At 44.0% G+C, this 27,500-nt stretch overlaps 1 protein-coding gene across 2 annotated transcripts in view; it reads left to right on the forward strand.

The window, feature by feature from the left end:
* The first annotated feature begins 1,368 nt into the window (after window positions 1-1,368).
* The window catches only part of flnba (filamin B a), a 75,622-nt gene continuing 49,490 nt past the window's right edge, over window positions 1,369-27,500 (forward strand). For both annotated transcript variants that reach the window (XM_080422219.1, XM_080422220.1), the window contains exons 1-7: window positions 1,369-1,801; window positions 23,176-23,285; window positions 23,525-23,660; window positions 23,912-24,006; window positions 24,745-24,892; window positions 27,251-27,369; window positions 27,476-27,500. The exon at window positions 27,476-27,500 is cut by the window's right edge and continues 50 nt beyond it. In XM_080422219.1, coding sequence (XP_080278345.1) covers window positions 1,510-1,801; window positions 23,176-23,285; window positions 23,525-23,660; window positions 23,912-24,006; window positions 24,745-24,892; window positions 27,251-27,369; window positions 27,476-27,500 — 925 coding nt within the window. In that variant the 5' untranslated portion in view covers window positions 1,369-1,509. The remainder of the gene's footprint in view (window positions 1,802-23,175; window positions 23,286-23,524; window positions 23,661-23,911; window positions 24,007-24,744; window positions 24,893-27,250; window positions 27,370-27,475) is intronic.

Raw genomic sequence — 27,500 nt, forward strand, 5'->3', positions numbered from 1 at the left:
ATGTCATCTTTATGAGATGGTCTGTCTAAACATGCAAAGCTGGCACTCTGACAGATGAGTGTTCCTTTCGTCACTTTGTCTGTCTGTCTGTCTGTTTCTTATCACTCTCAGGGAGGGAGGGTTACACTGTACAATGGTCCTGTACACAGTGACATGGAGCACTGTCCAGTGTAACTTTCAGTTGGATTTCAGTTCATTTATGTCACTGCCTGCCCTTTTGTCTCTCTTGTCTATGTACCATGAAAACCTTCAAATCAACATGAAAACACACCTTTGTTCTGTCTGTCTGTCTGTCTGTCTGTCTGTCTGTCTGTCTGTCTGTCTGCATGTATGTATGTATGCATGTATGTATGTATGTATGTATGTATGTATGTATGTATGTATGTATGTATGTATGTATGTATGTATGTATGTATGTATGTATGTATGTACGTGTATGTATGTATGTATGTATGTATGTATGTATGTATGTATGTATGTATGTATGCATGTATGTATGTATGTGTGTATGTATGTGTGTATGTATGTGTGTATGTATGTATATGTATGCATGCTGACCAGTGTGGAACAGTAGCTTATTAGCTTCTCTTGAGACTGGTGAACATGACCATGTTGGGGTAGGTAGTGCAGAGATAGGTGACGTCATAATTAGGCCACCACGCAGGTGCAAAAAACACCTCAAAGTGTCCCCTGTCCCCACTCACACACGCGCGCACGCAGCAGCACACACAATACCACAAATGAACTGACAGAAAGACAGAGCAGAGGTAACACAGGAAGGGTGGAGAGAGAGAGGGGTTAGGGCAATACAGCAATGGTTCTCGACCTCTTCAAATCATATTTGAACTGGGGACCCCCCACCCTGACATAAGCACGTGGAATTGTAGGAGTTGAGGCATTACATTTAGTTTGACTCGGTTCCAAAGATAACGTTATTTGACATTGACAATTTGACCAATGTTTGACCAGTTTTTATACTAGGCTATAGTTTGTTGATTGTTTTTTAGTTTTTTCCCCCCAAGTAGCCTATTAATACAAAGGTCTTAAAAGTCCTTACATTGTCACTTAACTGTCCTCTGTGTGGGGAGCCCCAAAACAAATCATATGGGGACCCCCCTGGGGGTCCTGACCCACAGGTTGAGAACCACTGCAAATTGAGGGGAGAGAGAGAGAGAGAGAGAATGGGGGGAGAGAGAGAGAATGTGGGGGGGGGGAGAGAGAGAGAGTGGGAAAAGAGAGAGTTGCACAAATGAGAGAGAGAAGAGAACGGTGAAAGAAAAGTGACTACCGCGCAGGCGCGCAAAACTTCTCCTCCCCTTCTCCAAGTTGTCCAAACCGGGAGTAAAGAGAGAGAGAGAGTGCATTCACAACCAGACAGGCAGCGACTCTCACACACACACACACACTCTCTCTCTCTCTCTCTCTCTCTCTCTCACTCCCTTTACGTTGGTTTCCTATCACTTTGACCATTCAACTACAAACACACACCACACCACCAGTGACACCATCATGCCTGCCACTGAGAAGGACCTGGCGGACGACGCGCCATGGAAGAAGATCCAACAGAACACGTTCACCCGCTGGTGCAACGAGCACCTCAAGTGCGTCAACAAGCGCATCGCGGACCTCGAGGCGGACCTGAACGACGGGCTGCGGCTCATCGCCCTGCTGGAGGTCCTGAGCCAGAAGAGCATGGTCAGGAAGTACCACGCCAGGCCCACCTTCAGGCAGATGAGGCTGGAGAACGTGTCCGTGGCCCTGGAGTTCCTGGACAGGGAGAACATCAAGCTGGTGTCCATAGGTGAGTCAGTGAGTGGGTGGGTGTGGGGTCAATGGTTCTCAAGCTGTGGGTCGGGACCCCCCAGGGGGATCACCACATGATTTTGTTTGGGGGGGGTCCCCAAATGACAGTGAAGTGTCAATTTAAGGACTTACCTTTTTGATACCAAAAGAAGAAGAAGAAAGCAAAGAAAAAGACCATTGCTGCATCAAAAGGTAATCAGCAAACTATACTATAAAAACTGGTCAAACATAAGTTAAGGCTAAGTTGTCAAATAATATAAGAAAGAGGCAACAAAAAAAAATGTGACACGGTCATACTGTGAAGTATAGGCCTCATTATGTTATGATGAGGGGAAACCCCCCCCCCCCCCAACAAATGAGTGTCATGTAATTGTTAGTGCTGTCAGTGTCCCCAGAGGGCTGCTTGTTTGAGGGGTAACAGGATAGGTGGGCACCCAGGAAGAGTGGGCACCTATGTGTTAAATTGGCTATTTTTTCCAAAAATGTAAAAAAAAAAATATATATTTGGAAAATGGTTTAAAATAAAGTATATATGTTTAGAACATGATTATTACTTAGACATTCGACAAATAAGGTCTAACATTTCTACAATAGCTACAAATTGCTATAAAACCTCAATATATATAGTCATTTTGGGGCATAAACAAGAAGTTGAAGGATACAATTAAGTCTGATAATGATGTACCATGCATGTTCACATCATGTATACCTTACATTACTTAAGACCATTTTTCAAGTATTATTATTTTTTTTACATTTTGGACAAAATAGCCGAGGTGCCCAGATGTCCCTAGTGCCCACCTATCCTGTATCCGTTCTAGGATACAGAGAGAGTTGAGAGCTGCAGTTCACTGATATGGGGGTTTGAATTATAGTTTGAACTTTTCAAACGCGTCCTTTAAAGTGAACAAATTACATTGAAACAAATGTGTAAAAGTTTTTTTTAAATGGGACGAACATTATTGTCCTGTCTGAGTCACTGTTTGAATGTGAGAGAAAGTGAACAATGGTTCCAGTCAGTCACCTCGCCCCAAGGCACCTGGAACATGCTTTGTTGAACATTAACAAGGGAACTTTATAAGTCTTTTAAAGCTTTTTAAATGCGTCTTAGTTCCGGCGTACGCATACTTTATACCAGTGGTGTGGTGTTGAATACACAAGTGTTTGATTAGCCTACTTTCACCTGTCGATTTGTCATAATCAGCCTGGACACACAAACTATGGTGAACTTTGCTCATATTATGAATGAATTTGCTAGGGCTAGCCTATGTCAGAATGCCTACCGTCCTTGTCAGCAGGTTTATGTAGGCTATTATATTATAGCGGCCCGTAACCGTTTCTGTCCCTGGTTTCTTTGAGTTCCAGAAGTTAACGTTTAACTATCTGCTGTGTGGATACAAACCCACACAACCTGGGGTATATGGTGGTCATAGGATATAGGCTATGTTTTTCATATCCTATTGGTTATCTTCTAAATGGTGTGTGTGTGTGTGTGTGTGTGTGTGTGTGTGTGTGTGTGTGTGTGTGTGTGTGTGTGTGTGTGTGTGTGTGTGTGTGTGTGTGTGTGTGTGTGTGTGTGTGTGTGTGTGTGTGTGTGTGTGTGTGTGTGTGTGTGTGTGTGTGTGTATGAATATGAATATGAATGTAGACTGCACTTAATCAACTTTACTTATAGACAGCTCTATGATAAAACACACACCTCAGACATGTCAGCCCAGATCCCCCCTCCCCTTGTGTGTGCACGGCAGCACGCACGCTCAAAGCTCATAGACATAAAATGTAGCTTTGGTAACAGGCATGCATGGAGTGACATCACCTCTCAGATGTTTCAACTTTGGCTGGTGGGCAACCGCAGGTGTGTGTGTGTGTGTGTGTGTGTGTGCGTGTGCGTGCCGTGCGCGGGCGTATGAGTATCAAAGTCAGGAATCTTGTCTTCCTGCCAATGGTATGGAATTTCTTTTTTAATTAGATTAGTATTATTCTTCCTTCAAGCTAAGAGAAGATGTTTGATTTATGACAGGTTGTTAAGGCAAGGCTAGTTTATTTGTATATCACATCTCAAACACAAGGCAATTCAGAGTGAACTGCTTCACACAAAACATTTAGTGTTGTACACTGAGCAAAACATTATGAAAGGACATTTGAATACACTTAAAGTAGAATAAGTTAAAAGATAAAAAAATAAGAATAATATTACTTCACAATAAATGAATCACAAATCTTGGCTTGTCTAGTAAAAGGCAGCGGCAAACAGAAAAGGCTTCATCTGTAAAAGAACAGAGTTGTAGCATGTCTGCAGTTTTCTGGGAGTCTCTGGACTCAAGAAGCAGACAAAGCAGATGAAGTGACAGTCTACATTTTAGATCATTTGTTATAATTGTAGTTAAATGTGGCTGTATTGACTTTGTGTTAGTGGATTTCGCAGTGTCTACTCTACACCCTTATCCTTAGAGACTTGCAATGCATACCTTGCTGAAGGACTCATTGGGACTCATTCACAAAACTTGTTTCTACGAGCATAGTCTGATTCATCATTCAAGGAACAGCTGAATTTGTAGAAAACTCATGTTAGCTCAGAGACATGCCTTTGGAAACACGCAATTATCTCTTTAATTTTAGAGGACACCCCCCCCCCCCCCCTCTTCTCCTTCTTCCCTTTCCCTTTTATGGAAATAACAAAACGATGGAGTTTGCACAAAACAAATTTCACCCACTGTTTTACACCTGTAAACCTGTTATGTGACAATAAAGTTGATTCTGATTCTGAGGACATGTAGCGGAAGATACCACCTATGCCTGTTATCGCTGTTACGCGGTTACATTATGAAATCTAATCTCAATTATCCAACTTCTTGACCACATGAATGCCATGCAAATACAATTCATAGTCTTACCATCTGATGAAGATGCAGCCTGGATAACATCAGTCAACAGTCCAGTCCCAATACAGAACAGTACATAGAAAAGTTAAAATGGTTAAATGCCAAGGACGCATTTCCCTTCAGTTATCAAATAAAGCTCTGATCCATGTAGGAGAGCGGTGTTCCAGTGTCTTGCATTTCAGCTTCTTATATCATATATTTCCTTCTTAAATAATAATGATAATATATAAAATTAAGTTAACCCCAAAACGCCCTCTAAATAAAAACTATACAAAAAAATATTATATATATATATATATATATATACATAGCAACATCTAAAATGACACAGACGCTTTCCCGGATTGAAAGGTATAACAATGTATAGGCTAAATGGTTTAAGAATCCAATTTATGAACTGGACTGACTGGCATTCATCATTTGATACACCTGTGGTACGCACAAATCAAGGCTGTTGCACACGTTTCATGAATCCGATATTGTTCTTAGGAACAACTACACACTGTAGTAGAAATGTGAGAAAAGTTTGGTGAATGAGGACCATTCTGATTAGTTTTCTCACACTTTAGTTGTTGGGGATTGAACCTTCGTAAGGGACAACTTCCCAAACCCATTGTGACCCTTTCCCTCTCCTATCCAGAATGAGTGGAGGGCTCACCCCCCCCGCACGCACACACACACGCACGCACACGCACACGCACACGCACACGCACACGCACGCGTACGCACGCACACACACCCACACATGACTCATGATCCCATCATTCCTGTTGACTACGCAGGAAGTGTCTGACCGGTTCAGTGGGAGGGGCTAGTCCAGAACCCATCCTTCCCTCCTGTTGTTTTGGATCAAAGAGGAGAGGATAGGAAGAGGATGTTCTGGAAACATCGTGTGTGTGTGTGTGTGTGTGTGTGTGTGTGTGTACTCTGTCCTGTCTAAACAGAGTCATAATACATGTCAATATTTACATGTAAATACATGAAATATTGTCCAGTAATTCACATGGAAATGCTCTGATTTTGCAGTACAGCTTTACTATACTTTCTTTTTAATTTGATGTTATACAAATTGTTATACAAATTCCACCCACTAATGTCTGATTATACAATTATTACCTTCAAGTGGTCCGAGGAGACCAGCCTTCTCTATTAACCACGTTCAACCTGCATGCCATCCCTATTTTGGGCGTGTCATTATAGGTGAAATGCTTCAAAAATATTCAAACAATTTCAAACATTTTTGAATAAGGCTTAGGGACTTTCATGCCCTGATTTGAGCCTCTCAGGCAGCACTTATTCCCTGTCTGTGTACTGCTCCCACCAAGCTCCACCAATCAAGTGCTTATATTTAGGTTTCCGTTAGAGATGGTTACGCAAGGTTTAGTGTGATGGTTGTGGGGGGTCTGGCAACCCTTAGGAGTCTGGAATTGCACCAGCCTGAAAGGAAGTGGTTGCCTGAGGTGACTTTGGGGCAAAAGAGTCCCATCTGCAGACTGCAACCTCCTGGCCATTTCAGTGGCCTTAAAGCACTGGTTCTCAACCTTTTCAGGCCGTGACCCCCTCAAAAGAATCATATTTAAACTGCCCCCCCCCCACCTTGACAAACTTGGAATTGTCGGAGTTGAGGCATTGCATTTAGTTTGACTCGGTTCCACAGATAAATATTGTGACATTATTATTTCCATTTTTTTTGCCTCTCTTATATTATTTGACAATTTGGGCAATGTTTACCAGTTTTTATAGTATAGTTTGTTGACTACTTTTGATGCAGTAATGGTCTTATTTATTTTCTTTCTTTCTTTCTTTTGAGGTACTTCCATGTACTTTTACCATGTCTTTCTAAACAAAGTATTCAATCAATCAATCAGGTATTACAAAGGTCTTAAAAGTCCTTACATTGTCACTTCACTGTCATCTGGGGACCCCCCCCCCCCACAAATCATGTGGGGTCCCGGCCCACATGTAAGACCTAAAGGTCTTACTGTGTTCTACGGATGGAGCTGTGTTGATTTTGGTTTCTTGCGCTGTTGGGACAGAGGTAGCAGATTCTTGGGAAACCCTGGAGTCATACGAAACCTGGAAACTTTAAGTCATAGGAGGGAAACTGATTACAAACATCGATGAGTTCTGTGTCTCATTCTGCGTTATTAAAACAGAGAATGTGTGTTTCCTAGTTCTGTAACGTGGATTGGGTTTGTGTCCATCAAATAAGCTGTGTGTGTGGATTGGGTTTGTGTCCATCAAATAAGGTGTGTGTGTGTGTGTGTGTGTGTGTGTGTGTGTGTGTGTGTGTGTGTGTGTGTGTGTGTGTGTGTGTGTGTGTGTGTGTGTGTGTGTGTGTGTGTGTGTGTGTGTGTGTGTGTGTGTGTGTGCACCCCTATGAATAGATTTTGTGGGCAGTTTGATGTGGGCGGGGCTGGGACTGGGAGTGGGTGTGGCTGGGAGTGGAACACACTCAGTGATGTCAGGACTCTGTACATTTGGTTTTCCACAGCAAACAGGAAATGACATAGGCACACACACACACACACACAGAAATACTCACAGAATCAGGTTCAGATTAGGTTCACAACTTCACGTTCAATATTGTTGAATGAGTTTAACATTCATTACACTAGTTGACATAGATACATAGTTGGTCAACAACCAGTTTGTCAGTCAGCCCAGCAGGCAGTCTGCCAGTCATCAGTCTGCCAGATAGTCAGCCAGTCTGTCATTCAGAGGCGAGAACAGGGTGAGAGAGAGAACAGAGGAGAGGTTGTGTTTCTGTCCAGATAGTGTTGATTTGTCACATATCACAACTGCATGATGGAGAACGAGAGAGGGAGGGAGAGAGAGAAGCAAGAAACCTAAGAAAGAGCATAGCAGGCGTATGTGTGTGCCTATAGCAGGCAGCCCGTCTGTTCGATAACGGTTATCTCTTTTTCTCTGTGTGTGTGTGTGTGTGTGTGTGTGTGTGTGTGTGTGTGTGTGTGTGTGTATATATATATATATATTAAGAAGTTGTTGGGTTGATTAATTGTTAAATGTCATGCAGGCTCCTTTGCCCGGGCCCCTGCTCTTTGTCTGTTTCACAAAGGAGGAGGTCTGCTGAACCCTGCCAACGTTCTGCGCTACCTCCACCACACAGCAACATACCATACTTCAACAACCAACCAAACAACATAGAAAACCACAACAACACACCGAACCACAACACACCAAATGACAACAACACACCAAACTACCATGAACCAAACAGCACACAAATCACAGCACATCAAACCTACGGTGATCAGATCAGAGCCGTCCCGATTTGGCCGGGGATTGTCTCGTTTTCAAGCTGAGCGTCCCGAGTCCTGACAATATGACAATATCTCTTTTAAAACACTAAAATGTCCCATTTTCAACATTTATTACCAAATTGTCAGGACCACAATGGAAACAATCAATCAATCAAAAATCTAAAAATAGCAGAACTTGTAGATCGGCTATTTTTGCTATTTTCAAATCAAATTTAAGTGATTATGGGTCTTTGGGTTCTTGAAAATATGGTCATCCTAACCAAACCACAATACATTTTCTTTTTGTCTTCCAGTCATCTAGACGGGAAATTCCGTATCTGTATTCCAGTATCTGTAATTAGGTTGCATTCCTCAGGTTGTGAGGTGACAATGGCTCCACCAGTCTGGAAAACTGGGGTACATGAGGGAAACCCCGGCCCATACATCAATGGGGACAACGCCCACTTATGCAGACCAAACTATCACCATCCCATTGACAACCAATGATGCGTGTCATCTGCACTATCATTAGACGCATGCAGTGTTACATTGGAAAAGATTAGAATGGGACTTCCTGACTGTACAACCTGGGTCCTCACTCTCATGTGGTGCATTTCGTCGCTGTCCGGCAGAAACCTTGCCTCTCCATATTAATACTTTCATGTTTTATTCATGAATGCCCTATTTTATGCTTTGTCATATGACAGTGTCGCGCAAAAGTAGCAAAAATAAGGTCTACAAGCTCACAACATGTCGCGATGCGACGTGCCCAAAATGGGGCGATGTCATGTTCAAAGTGAGTTGTCTATAACTTTTGTAAACTAGGGGTTCGGGCCGCTACGCGGGTCTCACACCTACGTCGCACCGCCAACCAATATGCCCATATATGGAGATCTCATATCTGTCAGTCCTTGCCCCTTTTATGCCCATATATGGAGATAGCTGATGTCATATGGGCATGCCCCCTTTTGTATATGGCAACCATATATGGAGCTGACTGATTTGTTTGCACCTGATGCCATGACGTAGACACATTCAAGGTTAGACAACACACTCCATATTTGGGCGTAGCTGCATTTGGAACTCCTTATATGGTTATGGCTGAGTCATAGTGACATGAGTGTGACGACATGGTCCGCCGGCCAGTCCTCCCTTAAGCCAATTTCAATATAAGAAGATGTTTAACCAATGAAAAGTATTAACAAGAGATTCTGACTAAATAACTACATTGGATGCCTTGGATATTTTTTCCTTTTCATGAAAAGTTACTGTTTTGGTAATGCAAGGTTTCCGTCCGACAGCAACGATAGGTCTGTTTACTGGCTGAGCCCCCAGGCACCCCATGCTCTTAAGGTGTGGTCTGTGTTGTCAGTCTGGTCTCCATGGTGCACTGCTGACTGACCCTTGTACTCCTTAAGCCCCGTTTATGCTTCCGCAAATTTCAGGGGGGAAGACGGACGGCGGGTGGGTGGGGGCCATCCATGCTTTATACGCGTCCTCTGGATCATCATGCCCCCATAGCATAGAGCAGGGGCTCTCACACTTTTTTCATGTCAAGGACCCAGAAAATGTATATGTATTTGGCCACGGACGCCCATCTGAAAATAGTTTGTGCCAGGGACCCCCATATAAGATTTGTATGTTTAAAAAAATCAAGATGTTTTGAAAATAGCAGATCTACAAGCTAGCAACGCGATTGCGACGGCTGAGGATGTTGTAACTGTTGACTGTGATTGTATTGTTGTCACATTGTGAAACCTGCTGGGTGGGTGTGAGTTGTACTGAATGAACACACCTGGGGTTTGGGCTGTACGCCCTGTGTGTGTGTGTGTGTGTGTGTGTGTGTGTTTGTCTTTGTGGGTGTGTTCGCTTGTCCATACATGGTATATGGTGTTTGTGTGTGCATGCACATGTCTGCTTTCTCGTTGAGTGGAAGACTGGGCTGTGCACTTGCTGGATTTCTGCTAATGCTTTGCTCATCTCCCTGTTTGTGTGTTTTTGTCCTGGCTTGTTATGAAACATAATCTGATGATGTATAATGTTAATGATGTAATCAGAATAATTTAAAATGGAAGTGGAAGGAAATTAAATTTTTGCAATTTTCCCTTTTGGGAGCATACTCAAGTTTAGGTCAATATATTCCCTTATGGTTTCCATAAATTCTAAATTGTACCCTTAAAGTTGACAAAGTTGCGAAGAAAGTCTGCAAAAATATGGAATTGTGTGTGCGCGGCCCGCTTGTGCGCGGCCCGCTCGTGCACACACACACACACACACACACACACACACACACACACACACACACACACACACACACACACACACACACAGGTTACATGGTTGCCATGCTACTGTGTCTCTGTGTAAGCAGTCTTTCTATTAGTCAGTGGGTAGATAAACGCCTGCTCTTTTAATTTCCTGACATGTACAAACTCGCGTTCACAATATTCTACAGCCTTTGAGTATGTAAATATACACCAGTATATACCGTGCTGTTTTTTTTTCTTCTTAATTTCATTGCATTTGTTAAGTATTGTATTGTACAGTTAAGAATGCAGTTTAAATATTTAGAATTTTCATCCATAATCCCTGACATGTAGCAATAAAACAAGATACCACAGAAAGAAAGACAAAGTACAAGGTAAAAAGTACAGTAAAAGTATAAATAAATAAAAACTACAAGTTAACATCGACGCAGAGTGTGTTAAAAACAAAACCTGTAAACAATACAGAGTGTACAATGCCCTTTGATCTAGATAGAATGAGTCTTGTTTTTCCCAGTATAGAAACGCTTCTTGCCAGCTTAGCTCTTACACATGTGAAATATGGGGTTTCCAGCTGATTTTGTGGTCTAGTATCACACCAAGAAATGTATTTTCATATACTGTACTCTTTCTATTTTTATATTATATATCATCACAGTTGCTTGTGTGCACCAGCATTGGCACCGCTCCGTTGTGAATCCATTTCCTGCTCCCGAAGTCTGGGGTGACCAATCAGGGCCCAGTATTCAAATATGGGAGACTGTAATTGGTAGTTGGTTGTAGGTCTAACCAATTGTGTCGAGAGACATTGTTTTGATCCCGCCCCCTTGGAAAGGGGGCGGGATCGTCCTCATAGAACATCCTCATAGAAGCTCCAGACTCATATCCACGCAGTGATATAGTCTGGCTACGCAAGGCTACACCAGCATATCAGTGTGGATACGCTGGTGTGTTTTAAGATTATATAACCTACTGAAACTCTTGTCACACCGTTTACAGTAGAAAGGTTTCTCTCCAGTGTGGATACGCGTATGCGTCTCTTCAGACTACCTAACAGACTGAAACTCTTGTCACACTGTTTGCAGTGGAAAGGTTTTTCTCCAGTGTGGACACGCAGGTTTGCCTTAAAACTAGTTAACCTACTGAAAGTCTTGGCACAAAGCTTACAGTAGAAAGGTTTTTCTCCAGTGTGGATAAGCTGGTGTGTCTTAAGACCATCTAACCTATTGAATCTCTTGCCACACCGTTTACAGTTGAAAGGTTTTCCTCCAGTGTGGATACGCTGGTGTCTCTTCAGGTGACTTGGCGTACTGAAACCTTTGCCACACTGTTTACAGATGTGAGTTTTCTTTCCCGTGAAAATCATCTCATGTGTCTTGACATCTTCTGCAGGAGTTAAAACCTTGGTAAACTGTTGAAGACTTTGAGATTTTTGTGGGTCTGTGTCTCCTTGTTTCTGGCTGGTGACAGAGCTGACTATTTGCTGACAGGCCTCTTCTGAGCAGATTTGTCCATTCCCCTGCATTTGGCAGTTGAGGTCGTCAAGGCTCGGATGAGACGTGAAGGTGCGCTCAGAACACGAGACCTTAATCTGGGGAGATTGGGACCAGGAGCGGCTGCTATACATGAGATGGGGACGGAGTTGTAGGTTCTGTTGAGGCTGGAAAATGTGTCTTGTCTCTAGCTCCCTGTATTCTTTCTTTCCCCAACTTCTGTATCCCTTTCTCTCACAACACTATCCGCTCAGTGGTCTCAGTGGAATGAAAGTTGGTCTAAAAAGTAACTTCACACCTCATGTATGCTGAGCAGAGCTCTGGTCTGACTTCACTCACAACACAATCGGTTGCCATGCATGCTCAGCAAAACCGATGTGCGCAGGCTGCCGCCCCTCCATATTTGGGCAAGAGTGATGTCATCAATATGACATCATCACCATGACGGCAGAGATCCACATGGAAGCCACGCCATGTCTTTTTCATTTTCATCTGTTTATCGTTTACTAATTAGTTAAGTAAATGATAGTTTAAGTGAATTAATCAACATGAAACGATAGACTGCAATCAATAATTGTCTTTCTTAAATAATAAATGATGATCTTTTGATGATTCTTCCTGTGCTGAGTTGGGAGCTACTTGTCTCCTCTCTCTCTTTCTCTCTCTCTTTCTCCCCCCACCCCCCGTCTGTCTGTCTGTCTGTCTGTCTGTCAGGACCAATTGATTTCCTCTCTCCTGTCTGGACACCTTGTGTCAGCCAATTAAGCGCTAAAACATTTCTACTGACTCAAACAGTTACACATTCACGAACAAACACACACACACACACACACACACACACACTCACTCACTCACTCACTCACTCACTCACTCACTCACTCACTCACTCACTCACTCTCTCACTCAACACACAGGTACTGAGATACGCACAAGCACAGAATTGTGAGAGAGTGAGAGAGAAAGAGAGGGAGATAGCTTGAACAAAGGCAGCTATAGAAGTGAGATCTACAGCTTTGAATCGCTATTCCTCCTCCAGGGACAGGAGACTTGTGTGCATTTCTCTCTGCCTGTAACTGACATAGACTACAGCAGAGGTTCTCAAACTATGGATCGGGACAACAAGTGGGCTCGCGGGAAGATGGTGGTTGGGTCGCACACGCACATTGACTGTTGAAAAAAGAAAAATTTATCCTTTCCCTTAATGTCTGTTTTATTTGTTTTTAAAAAGCATAGTCTGTGAATACATTTACTTCACTATGTTTTTTGTTTGTTTTGTTCTGGCAACAGATATACAGTATAAGCTACAATATATGCTAAGTTCGCACACGAGCACACACACACACACACACACACACACACACACACACACACACACACTTCAAACGCTGTGTTCTATACCCCCTACAGGGAAAATATTTTGAATCACATTTCAGACTTCAGCGTTAATCTGTCTCTCTCTCCTTTTGTCTTCTCTTCTTTTCTCTGCTTTCTACTCAGTCTGTGGGGAAGACTAGAGAGAGTGTGTGTGTGTGTGTGTGTGTGTGTGTGTGTGTGTGTGTGTGTGTGTGTGTGTGTGTGTGTGTGTGTGTGTGTGTGTGTGTGTGTGTGTGTGTGTGTGTGTGTGTGTGTGTGTGTGTGTGTGTGTGTGTGTGTGTGTGTGTGTGTGTGTGTGTGTGTGTGTGTGTGTGTGTGGTAGGTCTAGTAGTAGTCACAGAGGTTCTGTGTGTTTGATGTAACTTGAGAGAACAGCATGCAGATATACTTACCACACACACACACACAGTGTCTCTAGTGCGTTGTTGGTTTAAGGTCATTCTTATGTCGTCTGTCTCAGTTGCCCCTGTTGTCATGGAAATGTTTTTAGAGTGTGGAAGCCTGGAAGGGACATATGTAATGGTGGATGTTTTTATTTCATTCTATTATGTCTTTTAACGTAATAGTTATGTAATCTCATGTCTCGTGCTGGAGCTGTGACATCACAGTATCTATAATGGACCAGACATGAATATTCATCACAGTCCACCTCATAACAGACCGCTTTACGTTTTGGCATATAACTCTTGAACCGTAGGTTGTACAATCAAAAAATAAAATCCCCTCGATTCCTTGGATCATGACGCAACTCCCCAAAAAGACCATGCCCAGTTCCACCTAACTTGATTTTCCACCACATCTTTCAAATCTCAATTATTTTGCATAAAACTTCATTCATAAAAATCTGTACACATTATCTCTGGAGTCGTGTGATTGGCTATGAATTGGTTGAATTCAGCACCAATTAGTCTCCGTGTCTGTCTTGTAGTTTCTGTCTTTCTCCTAGTCTGTCTGTCTCCTTGTCTGTCTTTATCTAGGCTGTCTGTCTGTCTGTCTTCTAGTCTGTCCTTTCATCCGTTCACTCTCTTCACCTCCCCATCTGCAAGCCACGCCACGCACGCACACACTGCATCTTTCCTGTCATCATGGACTCACATCACCTCACAAATATGTAATTTAACACACAAGTGTGTGTGATTGATAATGATGGTGGTTTACCCCCTACAGCCTCAATTCTTATCTTCTCCTCCGCACCTCCCACACATGTGCGAGCAGTCTCACACACACACACACACACACACACACACACACACACACACACACACACACACACACACACACACACACCCCACTGCAGTGGTCCTCTCTTCATGGTTGGCTGTGTGATGACATCATTGCCTGGGAATCAGAAGGGTGAGGTCATATAAGGCCAAGTGTGTGTGTGTGTGTGTGTGTGTGTGTGTACTACACTTTCATGTCTCTGTGGTAAACGTCATGCCAGATGTGAATTTGAATGTGTATCTGCGTGTGTATGTGTGCTTGCATGTGTGTGTGTGTGTGTTTTGGGGGGAATATGTTTAGTGTGTTGTATGCATGTATTCATAGAATACAGAAATTCCCCCAAAAATTGTGTAGTCTTGCCACTGCTACCTCTACTGTCTCACCTACCAGTTTGGAGGCCCCACCGCAACCACACCTACCCTCCACCCTAGTCCACGTGGTTCAACACCACCCACTGACAGGACACCCCTGCCGCCCCCCCCCCCCCCCCCCCCCCACCACCACCACACATGGTCAGGACAACACAGCCTCGTATGTTCCCTCAGTCAAGCCAAAGGCACTGCTGAGTATTCAAACTCATGTAATAAATAACTTGTGTAACAAATGGATTATAATCTAAGCCATTACTGATGGAAGTAGTAACAGGTCCTGGACTCAAACATAATGACACTTAATTAAACAGACCTTATGGTTATTAATGCTGCTGTATGACACAGTGTCATTAACCCATTAAGACCGGGAAAGCCTATATACGTTGTTATACCTTTTAAAACCGGGAAAGCATCTGTCGATCTGTGTCATTTTAGATGTTGCTATAGCAACGGATTTTTTTTCATGTTTTTCTGAAAACTTTTAGAAGGCATTTTTAAAACAGGCCTCAGGACTCAAAGGGTTAACAGGAGTGACCCAGGCTGTGTGAAGTACAATGAGCTCAGCAGAATGATGATATTGGGGTCAAAGGTAGGCGTGTGTGTGCGTGTGCATGGGCCGGTGATGTCACACTTTAGGAATCCTTCTATTAGCTCTTGACACACACACCCACACACACACCCACCATGCAGTGACAATAATACTGTGTGTGTGTGTGTGTGTGTGTGTGTGTGTGTGTGTGTGTGTGTGTGTGTGTGTGTGTGTGTGTGTGTGTGTGTGTGTGTGTGTGTGTGTGTGTGTGTGTGTGTGTGTGTGTGTGTGTGTGTGTGTGTGTGTGTGTGTGTGTGTGTGTGTGTGTGTGTAAGGGCACCGATCTGCATCCTGTTGACTCCTTCAGCTACTTCCTCTCTTCACTGAACACACACACACACACATGCAAAGCCGAGGACTGAACCGGGAAAATTAAGATTCCCAGATGACCACTCCACTACTGATTCACTGCCGCCCCATGTAGAAATGTTAAGGATGATCTTTTTGGTTATTTTCCCCCACAAATGTCTCACCTATTGGCAAGGAATACCCATTCAATGGCCCACACCCAAGTTCATGTTAATAGATTTACCATTCATGAGATGTATTGGAGACTATATCCTGTCCGTGTGTCCGTTAGCTGTGAACAGCTAAACTCCAGCACTGTTGGACTGATCGGCGTGAAACTTGCACGCACATTCCCAGTAGGCCAAGAAAGAAGTTCAAAGAACAAGCAAATGTTTCAAATCGGCCTCATGGTTGGCGCTATAACCGGACGCTTCACATTTTTGGCCTGTAACTCTTGAACCATAGGTCATAAGATGAAATATTTAGCCCCGGATTCCTTGGATCATGGCGCAACTCCACCTATTAGGCCCCGGCCATTTTTGCCTGACTAAATCTTTGGCCATTTCGCGTTCTTCAAAAAAACGTTTATGTGATGCCTGGACCGCTAGGCATCACATTAATGAATTTAGTTATCATACCCCCCCCCCCAGTTCATATCACAGCTAACCCCAACAGTTGGTCATATTGGAGGATATAGACAACCATGTCTCTCCTCTGGAGTCGCCAGCTCTTCATTTCACCTGACAGTGTGGGCACGTTTTCCCCCTCAGTTCTGCTCGATACTGAACAGATGCCCTGGCCGACCTTTAGAAGTCTCTAGTGCCGTGTGAGTGTCCTCCTCCCTCCCCGCCCGGTTTACCACCTGCAAACACAGACAATTGAGTCACACTGTGGGGGATTCCACGGACGCCCGTCATTCATGAGATGTTTTTGAAGGTGTTTCAGAAAAAGATACATTTGTAAAATGAGAAGTATGTGTCAGTGTGTGTGTCAGCAGTTCAGTTCTGCCCTCTGGCTCCAACTGTTTATACAAACAGCAACCTGTGTGTGTGTGTGTGTGTGTGTGTGTGTGTGTGTGTACCTGACAGAGAAAGCTCTGCTACCTACCTGCAGGCAAGATGAGTCTGAGGTTTAAATGTGCGTGTGTGTGCACCCCCCCCCACACAATGCACCTATGGCTTCACTTGATAATAATTGTGTGTGTGTGTGTGTGTGTGTGTGTGTGTGTGTGTGTGTGTGTGTGTGTGTGTGTGTGTGTGTGTGTGTGTGTGTGTGTGTGTGTGTGTGTGTGTGTGTGTGTGTGTGTGTGTGTGTGTGTGTGTGTGTGTGTGTGTGTGTGTGTGGTTGGCCTAATGCTACAGTGTGTTATACTGTAGCTGTTGTGTAGTGTGTTGGTGGAACAGGGTGTGTCACTCTGATAAGAAGACCATTGTCTTCTAACCTGATTTACCTCTCTCTCACACACACACACTTCTGTTGCTCTCTCTCTCCGCGCTCTGTCTTCATGATTCTCATAGTAGTATCGGTGCTTTGTGTGTGAACTCTGACTACTTTCAATTTCTCTCTCTCTCTCACCCCCCCCACCTCTCCAGTAGTATCAATGTTTTGCTTGTTATTGTTGCCGTCTCCATGGTAACTGGTCAACAAATGAGCAGGTACTTGCCGTAATCCAATACACACACGCATGCACACACACGTATACACATACACACACACAGACAGACAGTACTGAGGTCGAAAGTACAGAGGTCGATATTTATATGAAATCTGAACCTTGACCTGTGGCCTTTTAAACTACTTGTACGACAGGATATTCTAGAAGAATAACATAATTTGAGAGAGGGAGAGTGAGAATGCACAAGAGAAGGCTAACAACGTAACAACAGTGACTCGTTCCACCTTTTGGGGTCACAACCCGTTGTTATTTAGCTTTTTTTTTAAACACACATGGGTGTGGAATCTGTTCCTTTCTCCTTGGACTTTGTCAGAGCACGCCCAGAGGGGCCCAGGGGGAGGGGCTAGGATCTGTAGGGCCTCTCCTATTGGGCCCAGGGCAATCAATCAACCAGATGGATATAATTGGTAACTCAGAGGCCAGATACACACGTGTGTGTGTGTGTGTGTGTGTGTGTGTGTGTGTGTGTGTGTGTGTGTGTGTGTGTGTGTGTGTGTGTGTGTGTGTGTGTGTGTGTGTGTGTGTGTGTGTGTGTGTGTGTGTGTGTGTGTGTGTGTGTGTGTGTGTGTGTGTGTGGCGGGGTGAAGTGTTAAAATGCTCTTTTTATGTGGACACACCCTAGCCTGGTAAACCCCCCTCCCTCCGGAAATCTCATTTGCATTTGGTTTCAGGAAGGAGGGTCTGGGATTGCTCACAGAGTAAAGCTGCCCGAACCACTGCGCATACGAACCAATCAGCGGCTGCTAGGGGCGGGATCATCCAATCACCTGCCTAGTAGCTTGAAAAAATGAAACTCCGTCTGTCATCGATTCTGCGCCCGGAGTCTCAGATGCAAGTACGCTGTGAAACAAAATGTGTGTCGCAAGCTTCTTCCATTTGACGGAGTGAGGTTAGACACACCCAACAGTTCATTAAGAATACCAGGTTGGTAGGATCACCCACATTCATATCTGCTCCTACCAGCACAAGAGACTGAGGTACTCTGCCTTTTTATTATTTATTTTATTAGCTATTCATCATAGGACAAAGTATAAATTAGGCGTTACTCTCGCTACCCGTCTACCTGTGTGTGTGGATGGGAACCTCGGAAACACACTGGTTTTCCCTGCTGACCACACAACATGTCCTGACTGTCCGTCACCGCTCTGAATGTGGTGCTGACCACAACATGTCCTGACTGTCTAGTGTCTATCACCGCTCTGAATGTGGTGCTGCTGACCATATGCATGTTTGTCCATGTGCGCACATTGCCGCCCAACTTGCTCATCAATCATTGGCGATAGCCGATCTTTTAAAACACTTCTCCTGTCATTAAAGATGGCTGTACTACGACAATGCTGGTGTAACTAACGACTATTAGCTGCAAGGAATAGGATTTTACATGCATAGATTGCACAGATTATCCAGATTCTCTTCATTTCCTGGTTTTTGAGGTGCATCACGACGTGAAACAATATTAATGTTAATGTGATTGGAGGCAGGGGCGTCAATCTGTCTTGAGGCTGGAGGGGGTCCCACGCGCGCGAAGCGGCCGCCGAAATCGCGCGCGTGCGCGCAACATTTTGGTTATATGGCGGATTTGGGAGGTTTCTTTCTTGGATTTTGGTTACTTTATTTCGGTTTTAGGGTTAGGTTAGGGTTATGTTATTTTGCCTAATTTTACTGATTTAATATCAAAATACTATTTTAACATTAATTTTTTATTATTCTAAATGACTTGGGGATGAGTAGCCCTGATCACCTCAAGGCAAAACACAGGCCGAGGCACAGCCAACTGCCAAGTAGGAGTAATATAAATTTTATTTTACCCACCACTGGCTGTTTCAAATAGTGAGCAGAGCAGAGGAATTGAGCATCAACCATCTACGATTATCAATAGCTACTGTAAAGTATAACGAATAGAAGGTTTGGCACAGAGGCTTGTGAGTTTTGTTCAGAACATGAAGTTTGCTTTATATTAACTTAGTAAATTTACTCATCACCAGGCAGCCGCACTTGGAGTTGGTTTGTTTCAGGATAGACAGACACTAATAACAAATATAATGCAGCTGAGAAACTTTGGTCAACTTCATTATGTACAGTACTTGCATAATACATGGTCTTTTGGTCGCTTCTACTTTGGATCTGAATGGATAGGGTTCTGTGCAGACTGCAGTCCATTTGGAAACACTGGACCCTACCTGGTCGTAGTGTCACTGTTGCCTGGGCTGGTCCAGGTCCATTGCATTGCTCCTAACATTATCAAAATTGCAGCTGCTAAATCCTTTGATCACTGATGACCGACATTCTCCGTGTCCTCCTCTTCACTTCGGTTTTGGTCAAACTACCTATAATTATTCACAACAAATCTTTGGATTTGATGATAACTCCCGTTAGTCCCGTGGTCGTTAGTTTGAGTCAGCAGGGGTCTATCACTTTGTTTCTTTTTCCTCGGTAGCATTCACTGTTTTAAAATACTTGCTTAAATATGCACACTTTGCAGCTAGCACAGATAGCTCTTGTATCCTCTCATTATGTTGTTGAGCTCCTGATTATTTTCTTCGCCAAATTCGACTTGTAAACAAACCGGTGAAACCACATGTTGATGCGTGGTCGGGATAGAATACAAGAACGCTCGTCCCAAAACACACTCGCCCCGGGTATATCCGGCGGCCTCGGTCGGCGAAAAAAATAGGGGCGAGTGTGTTTTGGGGCGAGTGTTTTTTCCCCGTGCAGTGAAGGAAGGCGGTGCTGCGGACCAAACCATTTTGGGATTTACACGGGGGGGGGGGGGGGAAATAAATCCTTTAAAATACATCGTGTTTATGAGTGCAGTGCATGATTTCAAAAGTGGGTTCAGATTCTATTAAATAAGTATTTATTATTCTAAATTACTTGGGGGGGGGGGGGGGTCTGGGGGGATCCAATCTGACTTGGGGGGGTCCAATCTGAAGCTAGGGGGGGACGAAACCCCCCCGTCCCCCCCGGGATTGACGCGCATGATTGGAGGTATATGGCCTTGGGCGTGTCACAAGTCCTGTCTGGTTCTATTTGCCCTTTTGACAGGGAAGCTTGCGGATTAAAAAAATCACACCCAGTGTGAAGTGGGCGGTGTGGTCATCACAGTGGTCATCACAGTGATGGAAGCTAAAAAAAAAGGTATTTTGAAGTGCATAGTCCTATTTATAGGTTATTAATGTCATCATGTGTCTCGCTAGCCAATCACAGTGCTGAATAGAGTCAGCCAATAGAGTCAGCCAATCACAGTACAGCGAGGGGTGTACTAATGAGCCAATCACAGTACAGCAAACGTGTACTAATGAGGTGTCCCAACCCCACTTATAGGGGCTACACTGCCCAAAAATGAGTTGGGGGAGGACGGAGTGGGAGATCAGCCAGTGAGTCAGAGCAGCAGGAGCGGTACAGCGCTCACTGTACCCCACTGTTGGGAAGAAAAGAGAGCTGAGCCAGAGCAAAGCTCTCGATCTGCCTGGTCATACTCTCTTGTATGGTCATGAAATGTGGGTCATGACCGAAAGAACATTATCGCAGATACAAATGGCCAAAATGAGTTTCCTCATGAGGGTGACTGTCATCCGTAGAGCCGCTACTCCTTCACATACGGTGCAAAGGAGCCAGTTGTGGTGGTTCGGGCATCTAATACGGTGGTTCCTGGGCACCTCAATAGGGACATTTTCCAATGACAAGATGGGACTTTCTTTGTGCTGTAATTAAAAAGCTGAAGTCTGTTTTTACTCGGCTCTCACTCCTCTCAATAGTTTATCTTCTCCTCTCTCCATCATGCTGTCATCATCTGAGTGTGCAGTTCTCTCCACCAGTCCACATAGGCTTAGACCACTTCTTTATCTGTGTGAATAACAAGCCTTGTTACCCCCCCCCCCCCAAAGGGAGTTGAGTGTGTGTGTGTATCAGGTCAGTAGTCTAAGCTGATCAGGACGCACGTACGCACGCACGCGCACATAGAGGGTGTGAACAGAGCAGTATGTCTACAGAGAACAAGGTCATCATGAGTTGAAACCCCCTTCTTGGTGTTTTGGCTAACGCTAGCTCTGACCTTAACTAACATTTTACACACACACACACACGCACGCACGCACACACACGCGCACACACACGCACACACGCGCGCATTCACACACACACACACACACACACACACACACACACACACACACACACACACACACACACACACACACACACACACTGCATAAGCTCAGGAATACAGGGAAAATGTACCGTTATACCTGAATGAATACATTGTGTGCATGTACTTGTATAAACATCCTGTCATTGAACCACTTGTAACAATAGGCACTCAATGACCTTTATTCTGCGAACACACACACACACACACACACACACACACACACACACACACACACACACACACACACACACACACACACACACTCTTGTACAGACACTTGCTCATGTGTGACTGTGCACACACACAAAGCTGCTCAGGTGAAGGTACAGGTGTGGCAACAAAGTCTTGGTATGCTTGTGAGAGAGAGATTGATGATGATGATGATCAGATGAAAGTAAGACGAGCATGAGGAAGAATGAAAGCGACATAGAGATGGAAAACTCCATTTCCACAAACAGACTACAGACTACATGTCCCACAATGCCTTGCCGGCATGGACAGCAGTCATTGTGAGGCAAAAACATAACACACACATACACGTAGTAGGACAGCAGGACAAAGTCAATGAGTTTTTTCTATTGTAGGGAGGAAGAGAGATGAAATAACGAGAGAAATTAAGAATGTGTGGAATGTTTTGTCTGCTTCGGTCTGCACTCAGTGAGCTACAGTTAAAGATTAGCCAAGGTTACCTTTGTGTGTGTGTGGGGGGGGGGTGTGTGCGTGTGCGTGCACACTTTTGTGTGTGCGCGCATGCATGTAATCTGTGTGTGTGCTGTGTTAGGTACCAGCTGGTACAGTGAGTTGACAGACAGGGTTCGTTACCTCACAGCATTGTATTCTACTCTGCTGAAAACACTCTGCAAAAGTACCCCGCAAAACATTTCAAATACATCTAAAACACATGCTCCAATAATGAAAGAAATCACAGACAGCTCTAACATACTACAAATACATCTAAAATACCGTTACAATAATCAAATACAACTCTACAATAGTACAAATACATCTAAAATACCGTTACAATAATCAAATACAACTCTACAATAGTACAAATACATCTAAAATACAATACAATACAATAATTAAAAGTATGCCCAATTCCCCCCCAACACAGAGGCATAGAGCCTATTGTAGTTCTGTAAATTAAACTTGACTTTTGTTTAGTTAAAAAAAATTAATACAGTATCACACAGTTGCTGAATGCACCTGAGAGCCGACACCGACAGACGGCTACTGTGGTGCTTAAAATAGCTTGTAGATCGGCTATTTTTGGTGAATGTTCCACCCAGAATAGGGATGCTGGGGTTCAATTGGTTAAACTAAGTTTTATAAAGTTAGTTACAATCTGTCCTAATCTCTCAAGTTCACCTTGTGACATGCTGTATCTTAGGGGGAAAGATTTACATATTTACGTAGCGTAATATGATATGTAAGGTGCTATAAAGTAACAATGTAATTCAGGGCTGCCGTGGATGAAAAAGCTATTTACAGGGGTGACATGAGCCAAAAAAAGTTTGAGAACCTCTGCACTAGTAGCCAGACTGCTGGGGCACCTGGGGCCAGAGTTTGTTTATATCTAGACACGATAGCCTACTGTACATACTTACTGTCTGTCTGTCTGTCTGTCTGTCTGTCTGTCTGTCTGTCTGTCTGTCTGACCTCTCTGTCTGTCTGTCTGTCTGTCTGACCTCTCTGTCTGTCTGTGTCTAACCTCTCTGTCTGTCTGTCTGTCTGTCTGTCTGACCTCTCTGTCTGTCTGTGTCTAACCTCTCTGTCTGTCTTACCTCTCTGCCTCTCTGTAGACTCCAAGGCAATAGTGGATGGTAACCTGAAGCTGATCCTAGGTCTGATCTGGACCCTGATTCTACACTACTCTATTTCCATGCCAGTCTGGGAGGACGAGGGGGATGAGGTAAATGGACACACACACACACACACACACACACACACACACACACACACACACACACACACACACACACACACACACACACACACACACACACACACACACACACACACGTGCGAGTAGTGCACGCACATACGTAGAGCACACAGAAATATTTTTATGCGAGGTTTGTGTTAATAATACTAAGGTGTTCAAATTCATTTTTAAGACGTTAATGAAGATGTGTTAATGTTTGTGTTCAGGCAGAGAATAAGACACCCAAGCAGCGTCTTCTGGGCTGGATCCAAAACAAAGTCCCAGACCTCCCAATCACCAACTTCAGCAAGGACTGGAGAGACGGGAGGGCACTGGGGGCACTGGTGGACAGCTGTGCACCTGGTAAGTGTGTGTGTGTGTGTGTGGGGGGGGGAGGTGTGTGTCTTGCATTGATACAAACCATGTTGGCTAATGTTTTGATTTGCATAACTGTTTGAATCTCTGTCTGAACTGTCTCACACATACCATTATGAGGAAAATATGAGACCAATACAACATCCTAGGAGCTAGAAGCTGTATTCTCTATTCATTTACAACTTAGATGTACATTAATTTGACAAAACCTTAACGTGTGTGTGTGTGTGTGTGTGTAGGTCTCTGTCCAGACTGGGAGACGTGGGACAATAAACCATCAGACAACGCCAGTGAAGCCATGCAGCTGGCAGACGACTGGCTAGGAATACCACAGGTTAGAATGTTCTCTTCTCTTCTCTTCGTTAAGCACAGTCTAGATGTCAATTTCCATATGTTCTCTGTGTCCTCAACTGAACCATTTGTTTGTCTAAGAGGTGTTTGCTACACACACACACACACACACACACACACACACACATACACACACACACACACACACACACACACACACACACACACACACACACACACACACACACACACACACACACACACACACACACACACACACACACACACACACACACACACACACACACACACACACACACACACACACACACACACACACACACACACACACCCTTAATACACCTGAATCACACCTGAATCACACCTGTACAAATATGGGATTAAAACACACAATTAGTAAGCCATTTACAGTAGCTGAATGAGGACAAGTAGTCTAACCAGTTCAAATGCAATGTTCTGTCTGTCTATGCTGCACTGCATGTATAAAGTACACACATATCAGTCCATATGTCCGGCTATTCTGTAATCAAACCAATATGTGTTTCTCTCTTCTTTTCTTCTTTTTTCTTGCTGTCTGCCTATATTAATATTTATCGATCCCTCCGTGTGTGTGTGTGTGTGTGTGTGTGTGTGTGTGTGTGTGTGTGTGTGTGTGTGTGTGTGTGTGTGTGTGTGTGTGTGTGTGTGTGTGTGTGTGTGTGTGTGTGTGTGTGTGTGTGTGTGTGTGTGTGTGTGTGTGTGTGTGTGTGTGTGTGTGTAGGTGATGGCTCCAGAGGAGATAATAGACCCCAGTGCAGATGAACAGTCTGTGATGACCTACCTGTCACAGTTCCCTAAAGCCAAACTGAAACCTGGAGCTCCTCTCAAACCCAAACTCAACCCCAAGAAAGCCCGTGCATACGGACCAGGTAACGTGCACACACACACACACACACACACAGTGTTATTGATTTGTCGAAGATGTTCTGGGAAGCAGTTGCACCGGTGTGACAGATCTATCTGACAGCTTGGTTTTATTTCATCTCAGATTGCTATCGCAGGATCCAACAACTTTATGAGACATTGCATACTTTCTCCATATTATACAGCCCCAATTATTACAAACTACAGCTTCTTCCAATCACCGAAGACCACAATGAACCTTAATGCTACACAGCTCAATGGACAGTTTTTCGAATTATGTTTATTGACAGGTTGTCTATAGTCCGTAGCAAAAAATCCTGAAGGGGGCGTCAACAATTGTCATTTGGTAGCGCGGACATCTTGGTGGGGCATAAACAGGTTGACTTAACACATTGCGTGCCAATCGCGTAGATCTACGCAAACCTAAATAATTGCGCAGCGTGCCAGTCGCGTAGATCTATGCGAAGTGGTATTTTATTTAATTTTTTTCTCGCAGGTTCACATTTCATTGTAGGCCTCCCTCGCCACGACACATTTCATTGTAGCACACCTGGAAACGGAAATATCCGTATCCGGAGATTTTCGTTCCCACCCGCTTCCACTCTAAATCTTTCCCTAATCCTCCATTTTCTCTGTTGTTGTTTTTCTCCTCGCTGATCGCTGTTTAACATAAACCGCGACAACTTCAAAATGGACGATCTCCGATTGAAACGGTCTTCTCTGGGCAACTCACACAGCTACCCTATGTGTCTACAAACAGTTTAACGCACGATCTTAAGGTATTTAGCGAGGTCTGTGGCGACGTGAAAAAAACAAAAAAACAACAATAAATCGCTGGCACTGGTGAGTGAGTACATTATGATATTAAACTCTGGCGTGGAATGTGTTAACATTGACTCCCACCAGTATGTCTGCAGCTACTATGCCACGCCCCCCCGTGGTGACGACACGTTGCCAAGCACTATAGATATCAATGTACATGTTTTCCATTAACGTTAATGGACAGGTTTTCTATTTATGTTCATAGACAGGTTTTCTCCATTGATGATAATGGACAGGTTTACAATGTGAATATGTGTGAAATGATGTTGGTCAATGGAAACGGTCTAACTGAAAAACAATGTTAGGAAATGAGTTGCAGGAATTTAAACAATAGACTGAACTAACTACAGGACCTGACACACACACACACACACACACCACAGGATGCGTCCAGCGCACGCACACGTGCACGCACACGTGCACGCGCACACACGCACAGGCACACACAGAGGCACAAAAATGCACACCTTAATAGTTTTTCCATGGTGGAACAGCAGCACTACATGTTACAGGAAGTGATGTAGGGCATTGGTTCTCAAAGTGGGGTCCGGGGACCCCCAGGGGCCCTTGAGGGAGTTCCAGGGGGTCCCCAGCTAAATGATAGATTAGGCACCAAATGGACCCTTATGGGTCTGTAACTCTGAGAGTGTACAAAATATGAGAAATGAGAAAATAGCATTTCATCAACACACTTTCATTGAATTGATAGATTTACATTACTGTCAACAAGGAACTGCACCGGCAAACAAACGATAGCCCCACAGGGATTGTCCAACAGTGTGTGGAGGGAGTTGGTTAAAAACACAGAAGCCCTTTTCCACTGTTTTTGGTTAATTTCTGCCCCGGATAAACACTAGTGTCTCATCAGCCATGAATATGACTATTACTGTAGCTATTAGCTAACTATAAGCAGCTGTGTTTAGTGTTTCTTCCATGTTTCATATGGTGAGATCGCTGTGCCAGTTTAACATGTAGTGGCTCTTTAGCTGTACTGATTGGTCAACTGCTGTATAACCCATAGAGCAAGGGTTTCCAAACTTTTCAGGCCACTACCCCCCAAAATAATCTTATTTAAACTGGCGACCCCCCACCCTGGCAAGCTCTTGGAATTGTTGTCATTACATTTAGTTTGACTCTGTTCCACAGATAAATATTGTGAAAATAGCCGAACTACAACAAGAAACTACAAGAAAACAATGTTGCACATTAAGCTGATCATCTGGGGACACACCAAAATCATGTGGGTACCCCCTGGGGGTCCCGACCCACAGGTTGAGAACCAGTGCCCAAGAGGTATAGCTTTACCCCCATAAGAAGATACCACCGCCCAACAATCAGCACAAGCTTATCAACCACCCTGTCCGACCCCTATTATCACCCCATCAGCCCAGGGCAGATAAATGGCAGTTGTGTGATAAATATCCTTATCTTTATTGTCTGTCTCAACAATCCAAAGAAAATAATTCACCAGAATCTTCTGTCTTTCTCCCTTTCTGACCTCTGTTTGTTTCACTTATCTGTCGGTCTGTCTGTCCTTCCAGGTATTGAGCCAGTAGGGAACCGTGTTCTGCGTCCTGCTGTGTTTACAGTGGACACCTTCAGTGCAGGACAGGGTCATGTGACCGTGTACCTGGAGGACCCTGAGGGCAGGAGGGAGGAGGTACGCTGTATTCTCATTTGACAGGAGGGAGAGAGATGAGGAGTATAACTACAGGATGAACCGACAGTAGATGATGTCTAACCTGTGTGTGTCTGTGTGTGTTCAGCTGAAAGCAGAGCCTAATGAGGGTA

This window comes from Gymnoscopelus braueri (assembly GCF_963280865.1).
Source record: "Gymnoscopelus braueri genome assembly, chromosome: 3".
Lineage (NCBI taxonomy): Eukaryota > Metazoa > Chordata > Actinopteri > Myctophiformes > Myctophidae > Gymnoscopelus > Gymnoscopelus braueri.